This window comes from Mesoplodon mirus, assembly GCF_964341445.2.
Source record: "Mesoplodon mirus genome assembly, chromosome: 13".
Taxonomy (NCBI): Eukaryota; Metazoa; Chordata; class Mammalia; order Artiodactyla; family Ziphiidae; genus Mesoplodon; species Mesoplodon mirus.
The window spans coordinates 16933199-16950036 of record NC_138989.1 but is presented as its reverse complement, the minus strand read 5'-3'; the positions used below and the strand labels follow the sequence as shown (position 1 = coordinate 16950036).

At 44.3% G+C, this 16838-nt stretch overlaps 3 protein-coding genes across 3 annotated transcripts; 1 reads left to right on the top strand and 2 right to left on the bottom strand.

Annotated features, from left to right (window-relative positions):
* Positions 1-92: 92 nt before the first annotated feature.
* GATC (glutamyl-tRNA amidotransferase subunit C) lies at positions 93-11188 on the bottom strand. The gene is made up of 4 exons (XM_082640948.1): positions 11063-11188; positions 10795-10967; positions 3642-3745; positions 93-1217 (listed from the first exon to the last, which is right to left on the bottom strand). Exons 1-4 carry the CDS (start codon positions 11141-11143, stop codon positions 1165-1167), a joined length of 411 nt encoding a protein of 136 aa, XP_082497074.1. The 5' UTR covers positions 11144-11188; the 3' UTR covers positions 93-1164.
* Positions 11189-11206: 18 nt separating this feature from the next.
* On the top strand, positions 11207-14417 carry TRIAP1 (TP53 regulated inhibitor of apoptosis 1; the record flags this gene model as incomplete). The annotated part of the gene is made up of 2 exons (XM_082640952.1): positions 11207-11386; positions 12337-14417. The coding sequence occupies 2 exons, from the start codon at positions 11207-11209 to the stop codon at positions 12418-12420; spliced, it is 264 nt and encodes an 87-aa protein (XP_082497078.1). The 3' UTR covers positions 12421-14417.
* Positions 14418-14532: 115 nt separating this feature from the next.
* Positions 14533-16459, bottom strand: COX6A1 (cytochrome c oxidase subunit 6A1). The gene is made up of 3 exons (XM_082640949.1): positions 16331-16459; positions 16043-16185; positions 14533-14823 (listed from the first exon to the last, which is right to left on the bottom strand). Exons 1-3 carry the CDS (start codon positions 16428-16430, stop codon positions 14740-14742), a joined length of 327 nt encoding a protein of 108 aa, XP_082497075.1. The 5' UTR covers positions 16431-16459; the 3' UTR covers positions 14533-14739.
* Between the last annotated feature and the right edge of the window lie 379 nt (positions 16460-16838).

Genomic DNA, 16838 nt, shown 5'->3' with positions numbered 1-16838 from the left:
CACTGATATAGTAAAAAAAAAAAAAAAATCATTGAGTTGTAGGGGCAGCTTGTACCCAGTTGGTAAGGAGCAGGAGTGGATTACTTTATTTGGGGATAAAGATGTTGCTCTGATGGTGGTCTGAGAACTTCAATCCCAAGGGCAGGTTCAGGGTTCTCTTATAATTCAAGGCCAACTGTGTAAATTAAGCTGCTTTAAAGAAAAGAGGGCGCATTGCAGATAGGGGAAGGGAATGGGAAGGCTAAAAACAGACTTTTAAAAGTGGGCACCAGCATAAAGATCATTGGGAAATTCTTAGCCAAAACCAACCTTGGCAGTTGGTTAGGGGAAAAAAAAAACCAAAAAAGTTTTGGTTCTATCACTTTCACTCCTAAATTTGTCTCATTTGTCCCTGGTATCTGAGCTTTAAAAAAACAAAACAAACCCCAAAACAAAAAACCCCACTGTCTTGGGATTCTGTTCAGTTCAGTAATCATGGGGCAGGGGGCCTACTTTGTCACAGGCCCAGGGCTATTTTTTTTTTTTTAGACCACTTTATTGAAATACAGTTGACCTGTAAAAAGCTGTACATTTAATGTATACAACTCAGTGAGTTTGGGGTTAAGTATACACACATGAAATCACAACTATGAAGGCCATAAACATATCCATCACCTCCCAAAGCTGCCTCCTAACCTTAGCAGAAAGTCAGCCCTCTGCTTGGAACAGAGTGGGTACCCAAGAACAAGTTTAAGTGTGTTCAGTAAAGATAAAAGGCTGCTCAAGTCAATGGAAGCAGCAACTGAAAAGGACAACTCAGGTTATCACATAGTGATCAGATGCAATGTCTAACAGTTACATAAATAGAAAAATTAACTTAAATGCAGTTTGGTAGACAGTCTTTTGGGAAGGGGATAAAATCTTCCGTACAGAACAGCCTGTGAGTACAATTGATCCTTTTCCTTGGAAACTGGCAATACCTTCTGCTTCCATTGGCATCAGGGACTATTTGCCTTATTTTGGCTAGATCTTTCCCAACTCTGTCTTCAAAAGAGTTAGTTACTAAGAGATACCTAACCATCACTTTTTTCAGGTGACTGAAGGAGGTGGGAACATTAGTGTTCGTAACAAAATAGTCATTGCACTTCCACGTTTTTAGAGGGCACCCCTTCCCAGAATAGCTACTCAGCAGTGTGAGAAGGGCTCTTTTTCATCCAGCTTTGGCCAAGAGATATTACCTGTTTGAAAACAATAACAATCATTAGAGAAATGCAAATCAAAACTACAATGAGATATCATCTCACACCAGTCAGAATGGCCATCATCAAGAAATCTAGAAACAATAAATGCTGGAGAGGGTGTGGAGAAAAGGGAACACTCTTGCACTGCTGGTGGGAATGTGAATTGGTACAGCCACTATGGAGAACAGTATGGAGGTTCCTTAAAAAACTACAAATAGAACTACCATATGACCCAGCAATCCCACTACTAGGCATATACCCTGAGAAAACCATAATTCCAAAAGAGACATGTACCAAAATGTTCATTGCAGCTCTATTTACAATAGCCCGGAGCTGGAAACAACCTAAGTGTCCATCATCAGATGAATGGATAAAGAAGATGTGGCACATATATACAATGGAATATTACTCAGCCATAAAAAGAAACGAAACTGAGCTATTTGTAATGAGGTGGATAGACCTAGAGTCTGTCATACAGAGTGAAGTAAGTCAGAAAGAGAAAGACAAATACCGTATGCTAACACATATATACGGAATTAAAAAAAAAAAAAAAAGTCATGACGGACCTAGGGGTAAAACGGGAATAAAGACACAGACCTACTTGAGAATGGACTTGTGGATATGGGGAGGGGGAAGGGTAAGCTGTGACAAAGCGAAAGAGAGGCATGGACATATATACACTACCAAACGTAAGGTAGATAGATAGTGGGAAGCAACCGCAGAGCACAGGGAGATCAGCTCGGTGCTTTGTGACCGCCTGGAGGGGTGGGATGGGGAGGGTGGGAGGGAGGGAGATGCATGAGGGAAGGGATGTGGGAACAGATGTATATGTATGACTGATTCACTTTGTTATAAAGCAGAAACTAATAAAAAGAAAAAAGAAAAAAAAAAAAAAGAAAAAAAAAAAAAAAAAGAAAACAATAACAAAAAGGAATGTTATAGTTGAGCCTGCTTTCCAACTGGCTCTACACTGAGCTAACTGGTTTGTCATGAAAAATAAGCGATGGAAATAAGTGTAGCTATTACACTGTTTTTCTAGCTATGAGTATCTGAAAGAACCAGTTATAAGTGAAGCCTAATCAATGCACACTTTTCAGTAAGTAGCAGAGACAGGTTAATTAGACATTTATATACATATGGGAGAGGAAGGAGAGACTATGACTGTGAACTCAGTTTTTCCCAAGAAGCAAAGTCTGACACAAGGTTCTATTTGAGAAACAGCATATGTGATCAATGGATATGTCTGCTGAAACAGCAACAGCTATCAGACACTGAGATTGAGAGATTATAAAATCTTATTTCTCTCCACAGTTAACTGAGGTGGTTTAGTTAATCAGAGGCATGAGCTCAAAATTGTTTTAGCTTTCCTTCTCATCCTTGCTTCAACCAGAGCTTTTCTTTAATTGGCTGGTCTTGATCAAAGAGGTATTCCCTGAGCCAGAGGACTGATGTTTGTCTCTGGAGGCTGCTCAGGATGGTTCTCCACTGAGGGATGTCTCCTGAACTTGAAGCTGGCACTTGGAAAGCCATCTACCTGGAGTGCTTAGGCTAGTCCATTCCCCAATGTCCAGAGGGGTGCAGTAGCTCTGAGGGCTCACCTATCTGCAGTTCAGCTACCCAAGGTTCTGGGTTTTATTACTGGCCCAGAGTTTTAAAATAGTTACAGTGAGGTTTAAAGATGCAAATCTCCACACTAGGGGTTGCAGATTGATCACAGGATGCACCTGGCTTGCAGCAGGTATGTTTTATTTTCATGGTATTTTTTTTTTTGGTATTTTATTTTTTTAAATCTTGAATTAACACTTAAAATTTGGGAAATAGCACACAAAATGCCAGATGTCCAGGTTCTCTGGGAAGATGGGCTCCCATTCCTGCCTGGCACTGAGTGAGAAGCAGCGCATGCCAGCTGCCCCTTTAGGCATAGCTTGAGCTCCAGATTTGCCACTCTACACATCTCTCCCTGCCTCGGTCCTGTTTTTGTTTTGCTCATTCCTGTTAACACCTGGCCCCTAGAGGTGAATGTGACCCCTGGAATCTACTGCCACCTTAGTGTCACCACCTGTATACACTTTGTTTTTTGTTGTTATTAATGTGTTTTTTTTATTTCCAGTTTTATTGAGATAATTGACATACATTGTATAAGTTTAAGGTGTGTAACACAATGATTTTATACATGTATATATTGCAAAATGATTACCATAATAAGATTAGTTAACATCCTAGAGTCACCATGCAGTACATTATATCCCCAGGACTTATTTAACTTATAACTGGAAGTTTTTACCTTTTGACTTCCTTTACCCTTTTGCCACTTTATACTTGTCAAAGTGCTTTCACATAGCAAATCTGGGCCTCACAGTTCCTACTGCATTCTTAGTTTACTGTGGGACAGTCAGTTAAGCCATTTTGGGCAACACATACCTGGGGGAGCCACAAAATACTCCTCCACAACTCGATGGGAGTTTTGTAGTAGTTCTTCAGCACAGTTGCCTTCTACCACATTGTCAGATCTCAAGTACAGACATCTACAAAACCAGAAGTTTAAGGTTACCTTCTCAGAACATGGCTTCTAGGGCATGGGTGGAGAGGGTCAATATGGGAGAACAAGGGAGCAGCATATTCTTGAGTTATAGTCACTGCTGAAAGATGGAGGAGCTGTAGTCAACAGTAGAACAAATAACAGCCTACCATTTATAGATTCTCTCAATAACCCTGTGAGGTAAGTGGTAATTATTCCTCAGGATTGATATGTTTAATATTTTTGATGATTACTATGGGTAAGTTGCTTTTGGTGGAGATAGGTAAGGCAATTACAGTATATTAAATCTAACAGAGGTAAGCAGTGCTTGCCAAGGGACTAGATAGGGGGAACTAACCCAGCCTGGGTGAGGGACAGGTCCTCAGAACAGGTGATGTCACTCCTTAACCATGGTCAAGGAAGAGCTGGGTTGGGACTTCCCCGCTGGTCCAGTGGTTAAGGCTCCACGCTCCCAATGCAGGGGGCCCAGGTTCAATCCCTGGCCAGGGAACTAGTTCCCACATGCCGCAACTAAGAGCCTGCATGCCGGGCTTCCCTGGTGGCACAGTGGTTAAGAATCTGCCTGCCAATGCAGGGGACACGGGTTCGAGCCCTGGTCAGGGAAGATCCCACGTGCCTCATAGCAACTAAGCTGTGTGCCACAATACTGAGCCTGTATTCTGCAACAAGACAAGCCACTGCAATGAGAAGCCCACGCACCACAACGAAGAGTAGCTCCTCACTGCAACTAGAGAAAGCCCACGCGCAGCAACAAAGACCAACGCAGCCAAAAATGTATAAGTTAATTTAAAAAAAAAAAGAGCCCACATGCCACAACTAAAGATCCTGCACAGAGCAATGAAATCCCATGTAAGACCCACCATAGCCAAATAAATATTTTAAAAATATGTATACACTTGAGGGCTTCCCTGCTGGCGCAGTGGTTGGGAATCTGCCTGCCAATGCAGGGGACACGGGTTCGAGCCCTGGTCTGGAAAGATCCCACATGCTGCGGAGCAACGAGGCCCGTGAGCCACAACTACTGAGCCTGCGCATCTGGAGCCCGTGCTCAGCAACAAGAGAGGCCGCGGTAGTGGGAGGCCCGCGCACCGCGATGAAGAGTGGCCCCCGCTTGCCACAACTAGAGAAAAGCCCTCGCACAGAAACGAAGACCCAACACAGCCAAAAATAAATAAATAATAATTTTTAAAAATACATTAAAAAAATATGTATACACTTAAAAAAAAGAGAAACAGCTGGATTGGGGGGGTGATGGGAAATGAGCAAGGTGCAGAAACTTGCTGAAGAGTGGTTATAAATAACTTAAGCTGCTAAGTGACAGGACTGGGATCCGAGCCCGGTTCTGGTACCCCTAAGATGAGTGCTTTTTTCATCGCAACCACCTTTGTGGATGTAAAAGCACCTGCCCTTGCAAGATGTGCCACGAACATAGCTGAAGAATCTCACACTGTTTTCAGGGCTTAGTGGTTTCATTAAACTATCCAGATGGCAAACTAGTGAAACCAAACAGGAGTTGAACACATCTGTGGGGCTTCACTACTGTTTTAAGGTTTAAAAGTGCATGACAAGAGGTTTGAGTTGGCTTCCAGATACCTGGGCTGAAAAATAAGCAGTCTGCTCAATCACTAAGAGCCAAGCTCTTTCTGCTCTGAGCCAGACATAGACTGTGGGCTAAACCTAATGGGACAACGGGGCAAGGGTGTGACATAAACATCTGGGTAAAGGCTGCATAGAAGGCCAAGTTGTAATGATAAGATTCTTTTAGGAAAGGATTGGTTCTTCTATTTCTTTGGGGCACCCAGCCCTGGGCAAGACATGACAAACACCTATTCATGGTACAAAGAGTGGAAAGCTGGACTCTATTCCAGGACTGGCACCATCTTCACTGTGTCACCTTGAACAAGTATGATCTTTCTAAGACCTTAAGCTTCTTGCCAAAAAAGTGAAGGTTGCACTAGTTTTTTTTGTTTTGTTTTTTTTTACCATACTAGGATTATGCACTCATACTCATTCAAGGAAACTTGGAGAACAAAAATAAAAGTAATCTGCAAAGGTGACCATTGGACTTTCTGGGGTTTATATTTCTGTTGGGCAATATAACAAAATGGCTAAGAGACTGGGCTCCTGAATCACTGCAGAATTCAAACCCCAGAGCTGCACATGGCCTGTATGCAAGTTACTTATCCTTTCCATGTATCCTTTCCTTGCATCCTTTCCTTGTTTGTAAAATGCTTCAGAGAATTGCTGGGACAATTAAATGAAATGATGTTTAAAAAGAAGGTCTGGTAATGCTGGGCTTGCATTCTTAGGGCAACAGGAGGTGGGCACTGAATAGCACCTGCTCTTTTTTCAAAAAGAGTTTGTACACCCCAGGTACACCTCAGTCCCCACTATTCATTCAGAGAATACCTATGCACTTAACCTGCTATAATCACTCACAACCCTCCCAAACCATAGGGACTGGAGGCTGCTAATTGTTCCTGGGCGCTTGGAGATTTTGACAAAAAAGACTACTACTGCCAAGAGGTGGTTAAAAGCTACTGCTTCCCAACAGTAGGTAGCAATTGATTTGTTCACTCGTTTGGTAATTGGGTTTCCTATTAAGTGACATTTCCAGAAAGACAAAATTCACCTCTTCAAATATCATACATTTTCCTCCTAATTACTATTTAAGATGGAGTTGTTTGTAGAATAAATCCACACCTCCCTATTTTCTTAAACAGAGGCTACTGAACCCAGGGTCTCTGAGGATGGCACACTAAGCAGAACCCTCACTTGGCAAGTCGCTTAACTTTTCTTGACCTTGGAATCATGCACAAAACACCAGACAAGACCATATGAGCTTTTTAAGTGCCTATCAATTATGACTGACTGAATGTCTACCTCACCTCATCTTTCTCAGTCAGGGTTCTATTATGAGCGTTTAGTCCAGATACGTAGGACAACTTCTATGCATCTGGGCTAGTTGTTAGTTATGTACCATCCTTGCAAGACTTGAAAAAAGAGTCCATTGATCTTTCTGTGTCCTCAATCAGATGAAAGACCCTGGTTGAGAAAACTTTTGACTGTGAATTAGAAATCCCTGCCCTCTAAAGCTCACAGACAAGGCACTTAAACCAGTAACTGTGGGAAATGCATTTAATTGCATGGAAAGCACTATGGCAGCATGGCAGAAGAAGTGCCTCTGTTGGCCCTTGGGCTGACCAATGGAACAGTTCTGCTGTTTTATTAGTTTCTTTCTGCCTCTTCCCTGCTATCAAGGCTGCCAGGAGTTGTTTCTCTGGGCACCACTCTACTTCCATCTACAAGCCTTTTAATTTATTTCTAGTTTCATGCGGACTGAAATGAGAGCTAAGTGATCTGGCAAATAAGGCTCTGAGGGACATCCTAAGCATTGAAGTTATTTGGCTGCAATCAGAGATGTCACCTGAGTCAGTCGCTGGATCTGAGATGAAAAAGGATAAAGTTTCTAGGGGCTGACTTTATTATTGATTGATTGATTGATTTTTTTGGCTGCACCACGAGGCTGGTAGGATCTTAGTTCCCCGACCAGGGATTGAACCCGGGCCCCGGCAGTGAAAGCACCGAGTCCTAACCACTGGACTGCCAGGGAATTCCTGGGGCTGACTTTAGAGGGCATATCTAGAGCAGTATTTGAGAGAAGCTCTGAGTTCCAAGTCCTGGATTCTCCTCTTAATACCTGTGAAACTTTGGCGCAGGTTACATAACCTCTCTGAGCTTTGGTTTCTTCATCTATGACGGAGATACTAGTATTTGCCTTTCGGGATTATGTGTGATTACTGAGACATAACGCATATAAACTCTTAGTGCCTGGTACATGAGCATGCTAATGCTTTTTAGCTCAAAACAAATGATAGGTTATTTTGGGCCAAGAGATTTCTGTTAGCCAGTCAGGACCTTTACAGCTAGTGTGGCTATCACCTAAAACCATTTAACACTTGTCTTCACTTAACTGGGTTCCATTTCAAATGTCAGTGAAGGCAGGACATTCACAACATGAAAATCCTACAAATGTCACATCTAAAATGGAATCATTACCCCAAACTGATTTCCTAATTTATGGCAAGACTGCAAATCACTGAATCCTAAGTCACTATTCCAGCTACCAGAACCAAATCCCTCTTCATCTTTTCCACAAACTCTTCCCTGAGTAATAGTTGCATTTCTTTATAGTTACCCTCTAGATGCCTTGGGAAATTCTGACTGCTCTTTGCACTCTATTCCCCCCTTTCCCATAGATAATAAAGAACATTCAACAAACATTTACTGAGTGTCTGCTCAGTGCTAGATGAAGATGAGCAATAACAGACATGCTCCCTGTGAGGTGGATGAGCAGTAGGAGAGGGGCAGAGAATCAAATATCAATTAAATTGATGTATAAATACATGTAAAATTACAACTCTTTTGAATACCATGAGAGCCACAGGTCCTGAAAGAGAACCTGACTCAATACAGAAGAATGAAAACTTCCCTGAGGAAGTGACAGTTGAAATCTGAAGAAAGGAAATTAAGTAGGCAAAAAAAAAAAAAAAAAAAAAAAAAAAGGAATGCGGGGACTTCCCTGGCAGTCCAGTGGTTAAGACCCTGCGCTTCCACTGCAGGGAACACGGGTTTGATCCCTAGTCAGGAAACTAAGATCCTGCATGCCACACAGTGAGGCAAAAAAAAAAAAAAAAGAATGCATGCGTTGAGATGGGGGTAAAGGCAAGAGCCCAGAATTCTAACAAGGGGAAAGAATGGAGAGCTCTGGGAAAGTGATGTCTTGAAGAAGTGGGCAGAAGCTTGGTTAAATGAGGCCCCACAGGCTATGGTGAAGCTTTCCTTTTTATCCTAAAGAGCACTAGGAAGCCACCTGAAGGGCTTGGGCAGGAGAATGACATCAGATTTCTGTTTTGAAACACTGTAACTTTGGGCAAATCGGTTAACCTCCCTAGACCTAAGCATCAAGATTACAAAATAGAGGATTTGAAGGAATCAAAGACTGGAGTGAGGGCTTCCCTGGTGGCGCAGTGGTTGAGAGTCCGCCTGCCGATGCAGGGGACACAGGTTCGTGCCCTGGTCTGGGAAGATCCCACATGCCACGGAGCAGCTGGGCCTGTGAGCCATGGCCGCTGAGCCTGCGCGTCCAGAGCCTGTACTCCGCAACGGGAGAGGCCACAAAGGTGAGAGGCCCGCGTACCGCAAAAAAAAAAAAAAAAAAAAAGGAAGACTGGAGTGAGACCATGAGGCTAGCAAGCACTTTACATGAAGGTTATGGTTACAGATAAGTGTGTCTCTCCCTACTGGCATTGACTAATGGCAGCTTTCTTTCTCCCACCTGTACCAGGAGTTTATTTTTTTAAATGCCATCAGAAAAAGGCTAGGACAGAGTTGTAGACTGCCCATATCTTTATAGGCTATATACCCATCCTTTCTAAGAAGCTGCAGTCCCAAACAGCAAACAAGTCTGCTTTTCAAAAAAGATCATTTTCTTTTAAAATGTATTAAGATTTGGCAAAAATTGGTAGAGGTGGGTAGAGGCTGCACCCTTTTAGTATTCATAAGCTGCTTTGTCAAAGACCCATCCCTCCCTGTTTCATTACACTACTTCACTACTTGGGTTATTACTCTGCCCCCTTAGGCATTTGTGTTTTGGGCCCTAGGTATAAAATGAAAAGTTAAAACTTCCCTCTAGGCTTCCCTGTGGCGCAGTGGTTAAGAATCAGCCTGCCAATGCAGGGGACACGGGTTTGAGCCCCGGCCCAGGAAGATCCCACATGCCACGGAGCAACTAAGCCCATGTGCTACAACTACTGAGCCCGCGTGCCACAACTACTGAAGCCCACACACCTAGAGCCCGTGCTCCACAACAAGAGAAGCCACGACAATAAGCCACACAGCACAACAAAGAGTAGCCCCTGCTCGCCACAACTAGAGAAAGCCGGCACACAGCAACGAAGACCCAACACAGCCAAAAAACAAAAAAATCTTCCCCCTGCATTCCCATCTTCTTTAACACTAACCATCGTTAACAGTTTCTTGCATGCCCTTTCAGGGAACAAAACAAAACTTAATGTATACACCAGAGTATATAAAATAGATTACACATAAAATATCGATAATACCATACACGATGTCCTGAACTTTGCCTTTTTTATTAAGTATATCTTGGAGACCTTTCCATATCAGCATATATAGTTATTTCATTATTTTTAACTGCCAAATATTCCAGTGTACTATGATGATGTATTTAGCCATGAAGGACACTTAAAATGTTTCTGGGGTTTTTTTGTTTCTTTTCTGTTGTTTTGTATTATAAACAGATTTGCATACCCTGGGCGCTTGTGAACACATCTTGATGCACTTTCACAGATATTTCCATAGGGAACCACTAGGTCAGAAAATATGTACATTAAAAATTTTTGAGACAGGAATTCAGCAGCAAGGAAATCAGACATGAGCTCACATTCTATTAACAAGAAACATTACAAATCAACAAAAATAAGATTATCAAGAAAAATATTAGAAGAAAACCCTGGGACTTCCCTGGTGGTCCAGTGGTTAAGACTCCGCGCTTCCACTGAAGGGATCGCAGGTTCGATCCCTGGTCCGGGAACTACGATCCCGCATGCCGCACGGCCAAAAAAAGAAGAAAACCAGACAGGATAAGGAGTTAATGCAAAGATCCTAGAGGAGCAACGAATTTGGCGTGTTGGAGAAACGGTAAAAAAGCCAATGTGGTTGGAGTGATAAAAGCAGTACTTCGGTGAGGTAGGGAGGGACTCTAGGAAGTTGGGCCTCGAAAGTGAAGCTTAGCAGTTCGGATTTTGTTCCTAGTTACACTGGGGGCCCTCGAGGATTCTACAAGGGAGGGACAGGATCCATAATGAACAAGGGAAAGAGTGAAAGCACCCGCGGGGTGACCGTGGGCAAGTTCTCGCATCTCGCTTCTGTGAAATGAGACACTAATCTTCATCTTAACTGGGAGCGAAGGCGCCGCAGGCAAGGCTTCGAGGGCCGTAGTCGCGAGCTTACCTGTCCTCCAGAACTGACTCCATGGGCTCCACCCCGTCCGTGTCCACGGCGCGGAGCCGGTCGGCGAAGGCGATGGCTTTCTCCAGCCGTGCCACGGCCTCTTGGCTGCCAAAGTCCACAAGTGCTAGCCGCTCCAGGTGCTCGATCAGCTCGGCCGTGACCCGGTGGCTTCCCTGGGGGAGGATGAGGCGGAGGGCTTGGGTCACGGGTGGGGCCTGCTCCGCCTCCCGCCCCGCTTCGGCACCCGCCTAGACGCCCCAGCATCTACCTGAGGATCGGCCTTGGAGCGGAAGCCCCGGCACCCGCCCGCCGACACTCGAAGGCCCAGCCACACGGCCCGCGCCCACATTTCTATCCTGCTCGGCCCCCGTAGTGCGTCCTCTCGTAAAGCCTAGCGACGCGCTTAGAAGTGATGACATCCGAGAGCGCCGCCACCGCCGACGCCATGAACAGCGTAGGGGAGGCTTGCACCGACATGAAGCGTGAGTACGACCAGTGCTTCAATCGCTGGTTTGCTGAGAAATTCCTCAAGGGGGACTGCTCCGGGGACCCGTGCACCAACCTCTTCAAGCGCTACCAGCAGTGTGTTCAGGTGAGCTGAGGCCCGGGTCCTCTCGCCTCTACCCCAGGCACCGGCTTCTCTCTACGGTGTCCCTGGCCTCACGCATCGTACCTTGAGGGCGTTGGGACTGGCAGGGTGAAGAAAAGCCTCGATGAGACCAGTGACAGTAGTTCTCTCCCCTACTGTCACCAAGGCTGCCTGGTATCTCTCCGAATGACAAAGTTAAATATTTTTGCAGCACTTTACTTTTTACGGAGCCCAGTAACATTCTTTGGTTCATTTGGTGCTCAACCTGAACTTGCAAAGTGGGCATAGTTATTTGTATTTTATGCATCAAACACTCACGCCCAGAAATAGGAAGTGATTAGTCGAAGTTCACTAGAATCAAGTTTCCTTGGATTTTGCGGTGGTGCACTTTTCCAATATTGCTGAGGGACAAGGGGGGGTGTTAGCCTCTCTGGCCTATTAGACATTATGGAGGATCTCCTTTTGTTATATTCCCTTCATTGGCCTATTTTATTGTCTCTTGACTAGCTAGAACATCTTCATTCCAGCCCAGTGAATGTGAAACTGATCTGAATCGTAAGAACAGCCCTGGGCAAGGCACTCCCAGTTAGTTAACTTAAAAAACATCCTCAGTAATCCCAGGTGGAGCTGCTGTCTTTACCCAATAAACAGATAGGAAAGTTAGACTTGATCAAAGTTACATAGCCAGTAAGTCCTGGGACTGATTTGAACTTGTGTCTGTCACAATAGTGGTGATACTGTTTAATTTCCACTTCTGAATTTTGATGTTAACTCTTTCCAATCTCTCTGGTTTTACAGTTAATTTCTTTGTAATCTTATGTTAAAAAGCATGGGGTTTGAATCATGTTTGGTAGTCCTTATGGTCCAGTCGGATTTACTTTTGTACCACCATATTTATAAAGTTTGGTCCTCAGGCTCCATGTAGACCTTTATCATGTGTTTTCTTCCATCAGAAAGCAATAAAGGAGAAGGAGATTCCTATTGAAGGACTGGAGTTCATGGGCCATGGCAAAGAAAAGCCTGAAAGCTCTTCTTGACCTTGACAGTCACCTTGAAAATGGACTCCTCAAATTGGGAAATTGAGGACTCTGGATCGTGTCAGTTAAAGCTGTGAAGACAGCATCGATTTGATGAATTTAGGAGAGAGGAGTTTCCTGTCCTCCTTCTTGATATTTTTCTCTCATTTGTAAAAGATGATGAAAAAAAGTCACTCTTTGCTTTGAAATTTCTGGCTTTGGCATCAGCAGGAACTCAGTCTGCTAAATAATGGGATTATGGTTGCAATACTTGGTCTGGGATCGATTTTAAATGTGTCTTGTATGTAAATGCTGATAAGCTTGTCAGGATGACCAAGGTTGCCTGAGTTATGCTTCGAATGACATTACTTGTACACTGTACTGGGGTTACTGTTCATGGAAGCAACTGGTTAGGATCTCTCTTTTCTCTCAGGGAGATAATGCTTTGGAAAGGGTTCCCAGCACAACAGTTTCGATCAATGCTTGGGAGCACCGTTTTATTTTTATATAGTAACTTAACTGTTAAGATTGCTGGTGGACTGGGTTAGCCAAGAGGAAGACAGCTTTTAATAGTTCCCTACCTTAAGAGGTGTCAGATCTCATATTAAGATGTGAAAGCTTCAAGAACACTGAACACCATCTCAGAGTTCATGGTGTAGTTCAGCAATTAAGATCCTTGGAGTGGCTATGCAGGAGGATCCTAAATTGCAAAGATTTGCTGTTGCCAGCTTTCAACTTAAGTAAATGAATTAAGTCAACCTGTGTATCATAAAAGTGCCGAAATGCTGCATCTGGTTAAATGGGGGGAGAAAAGAGTTCACTTTATTTGCCTCCTTTACCCACCCTGCCCTGTAATGCCTGAAATCATGAAGATGGAACAAATTGTAACATTTAGTTTCTATCATTATTTGCCCCTGAAACTCGGTACACTTTATGGAACTACCACCCTGTAACCCCACACATCCCATATATACACTGGGGGGAGTTTTATAATTTTAAAATGAAGATTTATCTATGCTAGGTAGCATCATATAGCAAATGGAAACCACTGATTTCTAAAATTTCCACAGTAAGCTACACCAATATCTTAAAATGTTTATATAATGGCACCCAAAAAAATGTCAGGATCAGGTGAGCACTTACACACTTTAGAATGTCATGTAGTCTCCACAATTGCGTATCTTGAGTAATGTGGTTCAATTTTTTTTATGTGCCCATATAGTATGAAACTTGATTTACAGAAGTCCTAGATCCTATTATCTCTTCTCCACTTTACCAATTAATAACGTCATATTTAATGTGACCAGTCCTTCATGTCATTGCAATACATTCTGCATTTATATTTTGACAGGTTAAGGTCCATTATACAAAAGATATTTGGAACACAGTTGAGGACGTCCAGGCAGCAAGCTGGAGTTAAGTATAACTGTCCCAAAATAAGCCTGGCCACAAGCCAGTCAAAACCTTACAGGCTCTTGAATCTTACCACAAAACTGTCTGGTTGAGCCTTGAGAATAAAACAAATGTTATTATAACTGCTACTGAGGGAATAATTTTTTTCTGATTGTTCCTCATGCTATTTTGACTTTATCCTGCCCATAAAATGGCTCCCACTATCTCAACTACTTAAAAGGTTTTAAATTTTGAAGAGGAAATCTTAATTGCTCTTTAATGGTGATCTCTCCTAATTCCTATGGCTACAAGAAGGTTTTAATTCCAGAAACAAATAAAGCCAGTTCTATATGCAGAAATGTGTCACACTGCCTTTATTTCTCCAAAAGTTTCTGACCCTTCCAGCCTTAAGGGAGCTGAGAGATGACCCAAGATGAGAACTTGACACCTTTGGAGAAAATTATCTGACTACAGGGAGAATTCTTCAGCAAATGCTGGTGTCTTTGCCACCCGAAGTCTGCCAGGACCCAATTTTGACCCTTAATTAGCTTGACTTGTGGTATCTGCTTTATCCACCCCAGGCACAAGAAACCAATGCCAGGCCTGTTACAAACATTGTTATTTGGAGGCCTGAATTGGACCTGAAACACTGCAAACAGCAGCCGCAGACCTTCACTGCAGAAATAGAAATAACATCAATGTTAATTTCTGAGGGAAAAACACCACCAAAGAATGCAACTCTCAGCTCATGACTAAGTTATTTATTTAAGCCATCTCCTGCCATAAGCAAAGGGACGGAAAATCAGTATAATGGTCATGAAGTATAATGGTCATCACTGGATACAAGAAGGTGAGCTTAAGGTCTCGAACACTTTTCTGGTCCATGTGTGCAGAGTAATGGTCCAAACCAGTGCTGTGGTCCCCACTGGGTAATGGCCCAGGTTCTCTTTATTCGTCTTCATAGCCAGTTGGAAGCGGATTCACGTGAGGGTTATGGAATAGGGTATGGTTACCATCTCCCCAGGGAAAGGGCTGTGGAGTGAAGATGTCCATTAGGCAATTCCAGAAAATAGTTCAGAAACAACACTACCACGAACTGCCTAAAATAGGGTGAGTAACAGATAATACATAAAAACAAAATGGAAATTAGTCCTTTAACTACTGGCATATTTCAGCCCTCCCATGATTTAAGGGAGCTCTTATAAATTCCAGGGGAGCCCATAGTGTAGACAGTATGAAAAGCAAGCTCAAGTTCGTTACTCAAAAGCCTCTCCCTGGTAACTGTACATCAGCGCTGTGTTTCTGAAAGTGCAATCCTCCCGTCACCTGTATCAGAGTGGTAGAGGTGGGTATGGGGGCAGAGATGCTTACTTAAATGCAGATTTCTGGACCTGAAACAAATCTCTGGATTGGAAACTGCAACATACCCTCAGTTATTTTGCATGCTACTTTTGAAAAGCATTGCTCTAGGGCAGTGATTTCCAGCCCAGGATGATTCTGCCCCTGTGGGGACGTAAGCCAGTATCTGGAGACATCTTGGGGAGAGAAGCGGATACTACTAGCACCTAGTGGTTAGTGGTCAAAGATGCTGCTAAACATCCTATAACTCACAGGACAGCCCCTCCTCACCCCAAAGAGAATTATCCAGCCCCAAATGTCAATAGTACTGAGGTTAAGAAACCTTACTGCACGGCTTCCAATTCTATTGTACAAGGGTGGGAGTGGCGCTCAGACTCAAAAATTCTTTCTGAATCTAAGGATCCTGCTTAATTTTCCAGTCCTACCTGGGCTAAGTGAGGTAATAATTATCATAATATATCTGCATCAATAGCCAAAGGATGACATAGCTGGGATGATAACTAGCACAGAGGTGAACAGAAGCTGTCAGGTCAATCTCTTCATTATGCAGCTAGGAGCTTCCAGATGCCCAGGTTTTAGAAAGGTGAACCGCCTTCCGACTTCGCCAGTCTAAGGGAGTTTCCCAAATCTCCAGGTTGTGTACCACCGACAACCGTTTCAGAACAGTATCAGAAGGCAAAAGGTAGGATGACTCGGAGAAAGGAAAACTGAAGGGCACTTACTGTACGACCTTGAGGAAGAAAAGTGAGATATGACCGGAGAAAATAAAAATGTGTTTGGGAGAACTGAATGAGAGACTGTACACGCACGGCACCCACGCTTTTAGAGAATGAAGAACTTGGCATTTGGAATGAAAAGCGGAAGAGACACTCGAAGAGACTACAAGGGGTACCTTGGACCTGATGCGGAGATGGGGGTAGGCAACGAACTCGGGTCTCTCCTCCTCTCCGTGGTGCGACTTCAGGAACACGTTCAGCATGCTCACTCCCACCCCGGGGAGCGCCACGAAGTAGGTGAGGGACTTCCACATGCGAGCTGCAGAGGGGGCACGACGCTCAGGCCTGGCGGTAATACGCCCGGGTCTCCTCTCCCTCCCCCAAGGCCTCAAGCCAAGGTCACAGTCCCGCCGCTCTTCGCTCCAGTGGGGCCAAGGCCCGCCCTGCGCACCCAGTCCCAGTACCTGAGCCCTCCTCGCCGTGGGCGCCACTCGACATAGGCCGGCTCAGCAGCCGGGAACGACCCAGCAGCCCAGAAACCCGAGGTACCGCTGCCGCCGCCATCTTCGACCAGAACCGCCGCAGCGCCGGAAGCGGAAACAGAAAAGTTGGCTGTGGGGGCGGGGCCACAACCTCAAAGGGAAGTTCCTATTGGGCGGCGCCTTTTAACCCGAGGAGCCTGCGCACTGTCCTCCGGGCCCGCAGAGTCCTAGCCTGAAAGCTCGGAGCCGCAGAGCTAGAGGGAGCATGCGCTCTGCACTCCTGCGTGCACTCCCTGCTCCCTAAGGTCAGCACCCTGGTGAGGTTAAGCGCAAAAGAAAGGTTTGTGGAGGACACCCTGGCATCCGGGGTCGCTCCCTTCGTTGAAGTCCATACACAGCAACAGGAGGTTCCGAGCACAAACCACTCTACCTAAAATGCCATTTCCCCTCCTCCCTATCCTTTGACTCTGCGCTATTTTTTTCATGGCAC

Bases quoted from the DNA above. Each gene is read 5' to 3' on its own strand.
- GATC (XM_082640948.1), bottom strand. From the start codon at position 11,143: ATGTGGGCGCGGGCCGTGTGGCTGGGCCTTCGAGTGTCGGCGGGCGGG. The intron at 10,968-11,062 runs GTAGATGCTGGG...ATCCTCCCCCAG, and splicing joins GCTCCAAGGCCGATCCTCAG to GGAAGCCACCGGGTCACGGC. The intron at 3,746-10,794 runs GTAAGCTCGCGA...CTGGTTTTGTAG, and splicing joins GAGTCAGTTCTGGAGGACAG to ATGTCTGTACTTGAGATCTG.
- COX6A1 (XM_082640949.1), bottom strand. From the start codon at position 16,430: ATGGCGGCGGCAGCGGTACCTCGGGTTTCTGGGCTGCTGGGTCGTTCC. The intron at 16,186-16,330 runs GTACTGGGACTG...CCCCCTCTGCAG, and splicing joins CCACGGCGAGGAGGGCTCAG to CTCGCATGTGGAAGTCCCTC. The intron at 14,824-16,042 runs GTACCCCTTGTA...TTCACTCCACAG, and splicing joins ATCTCCGCATCAGGTCCAAG to CCCTTTCCCTGGGGAGATGG.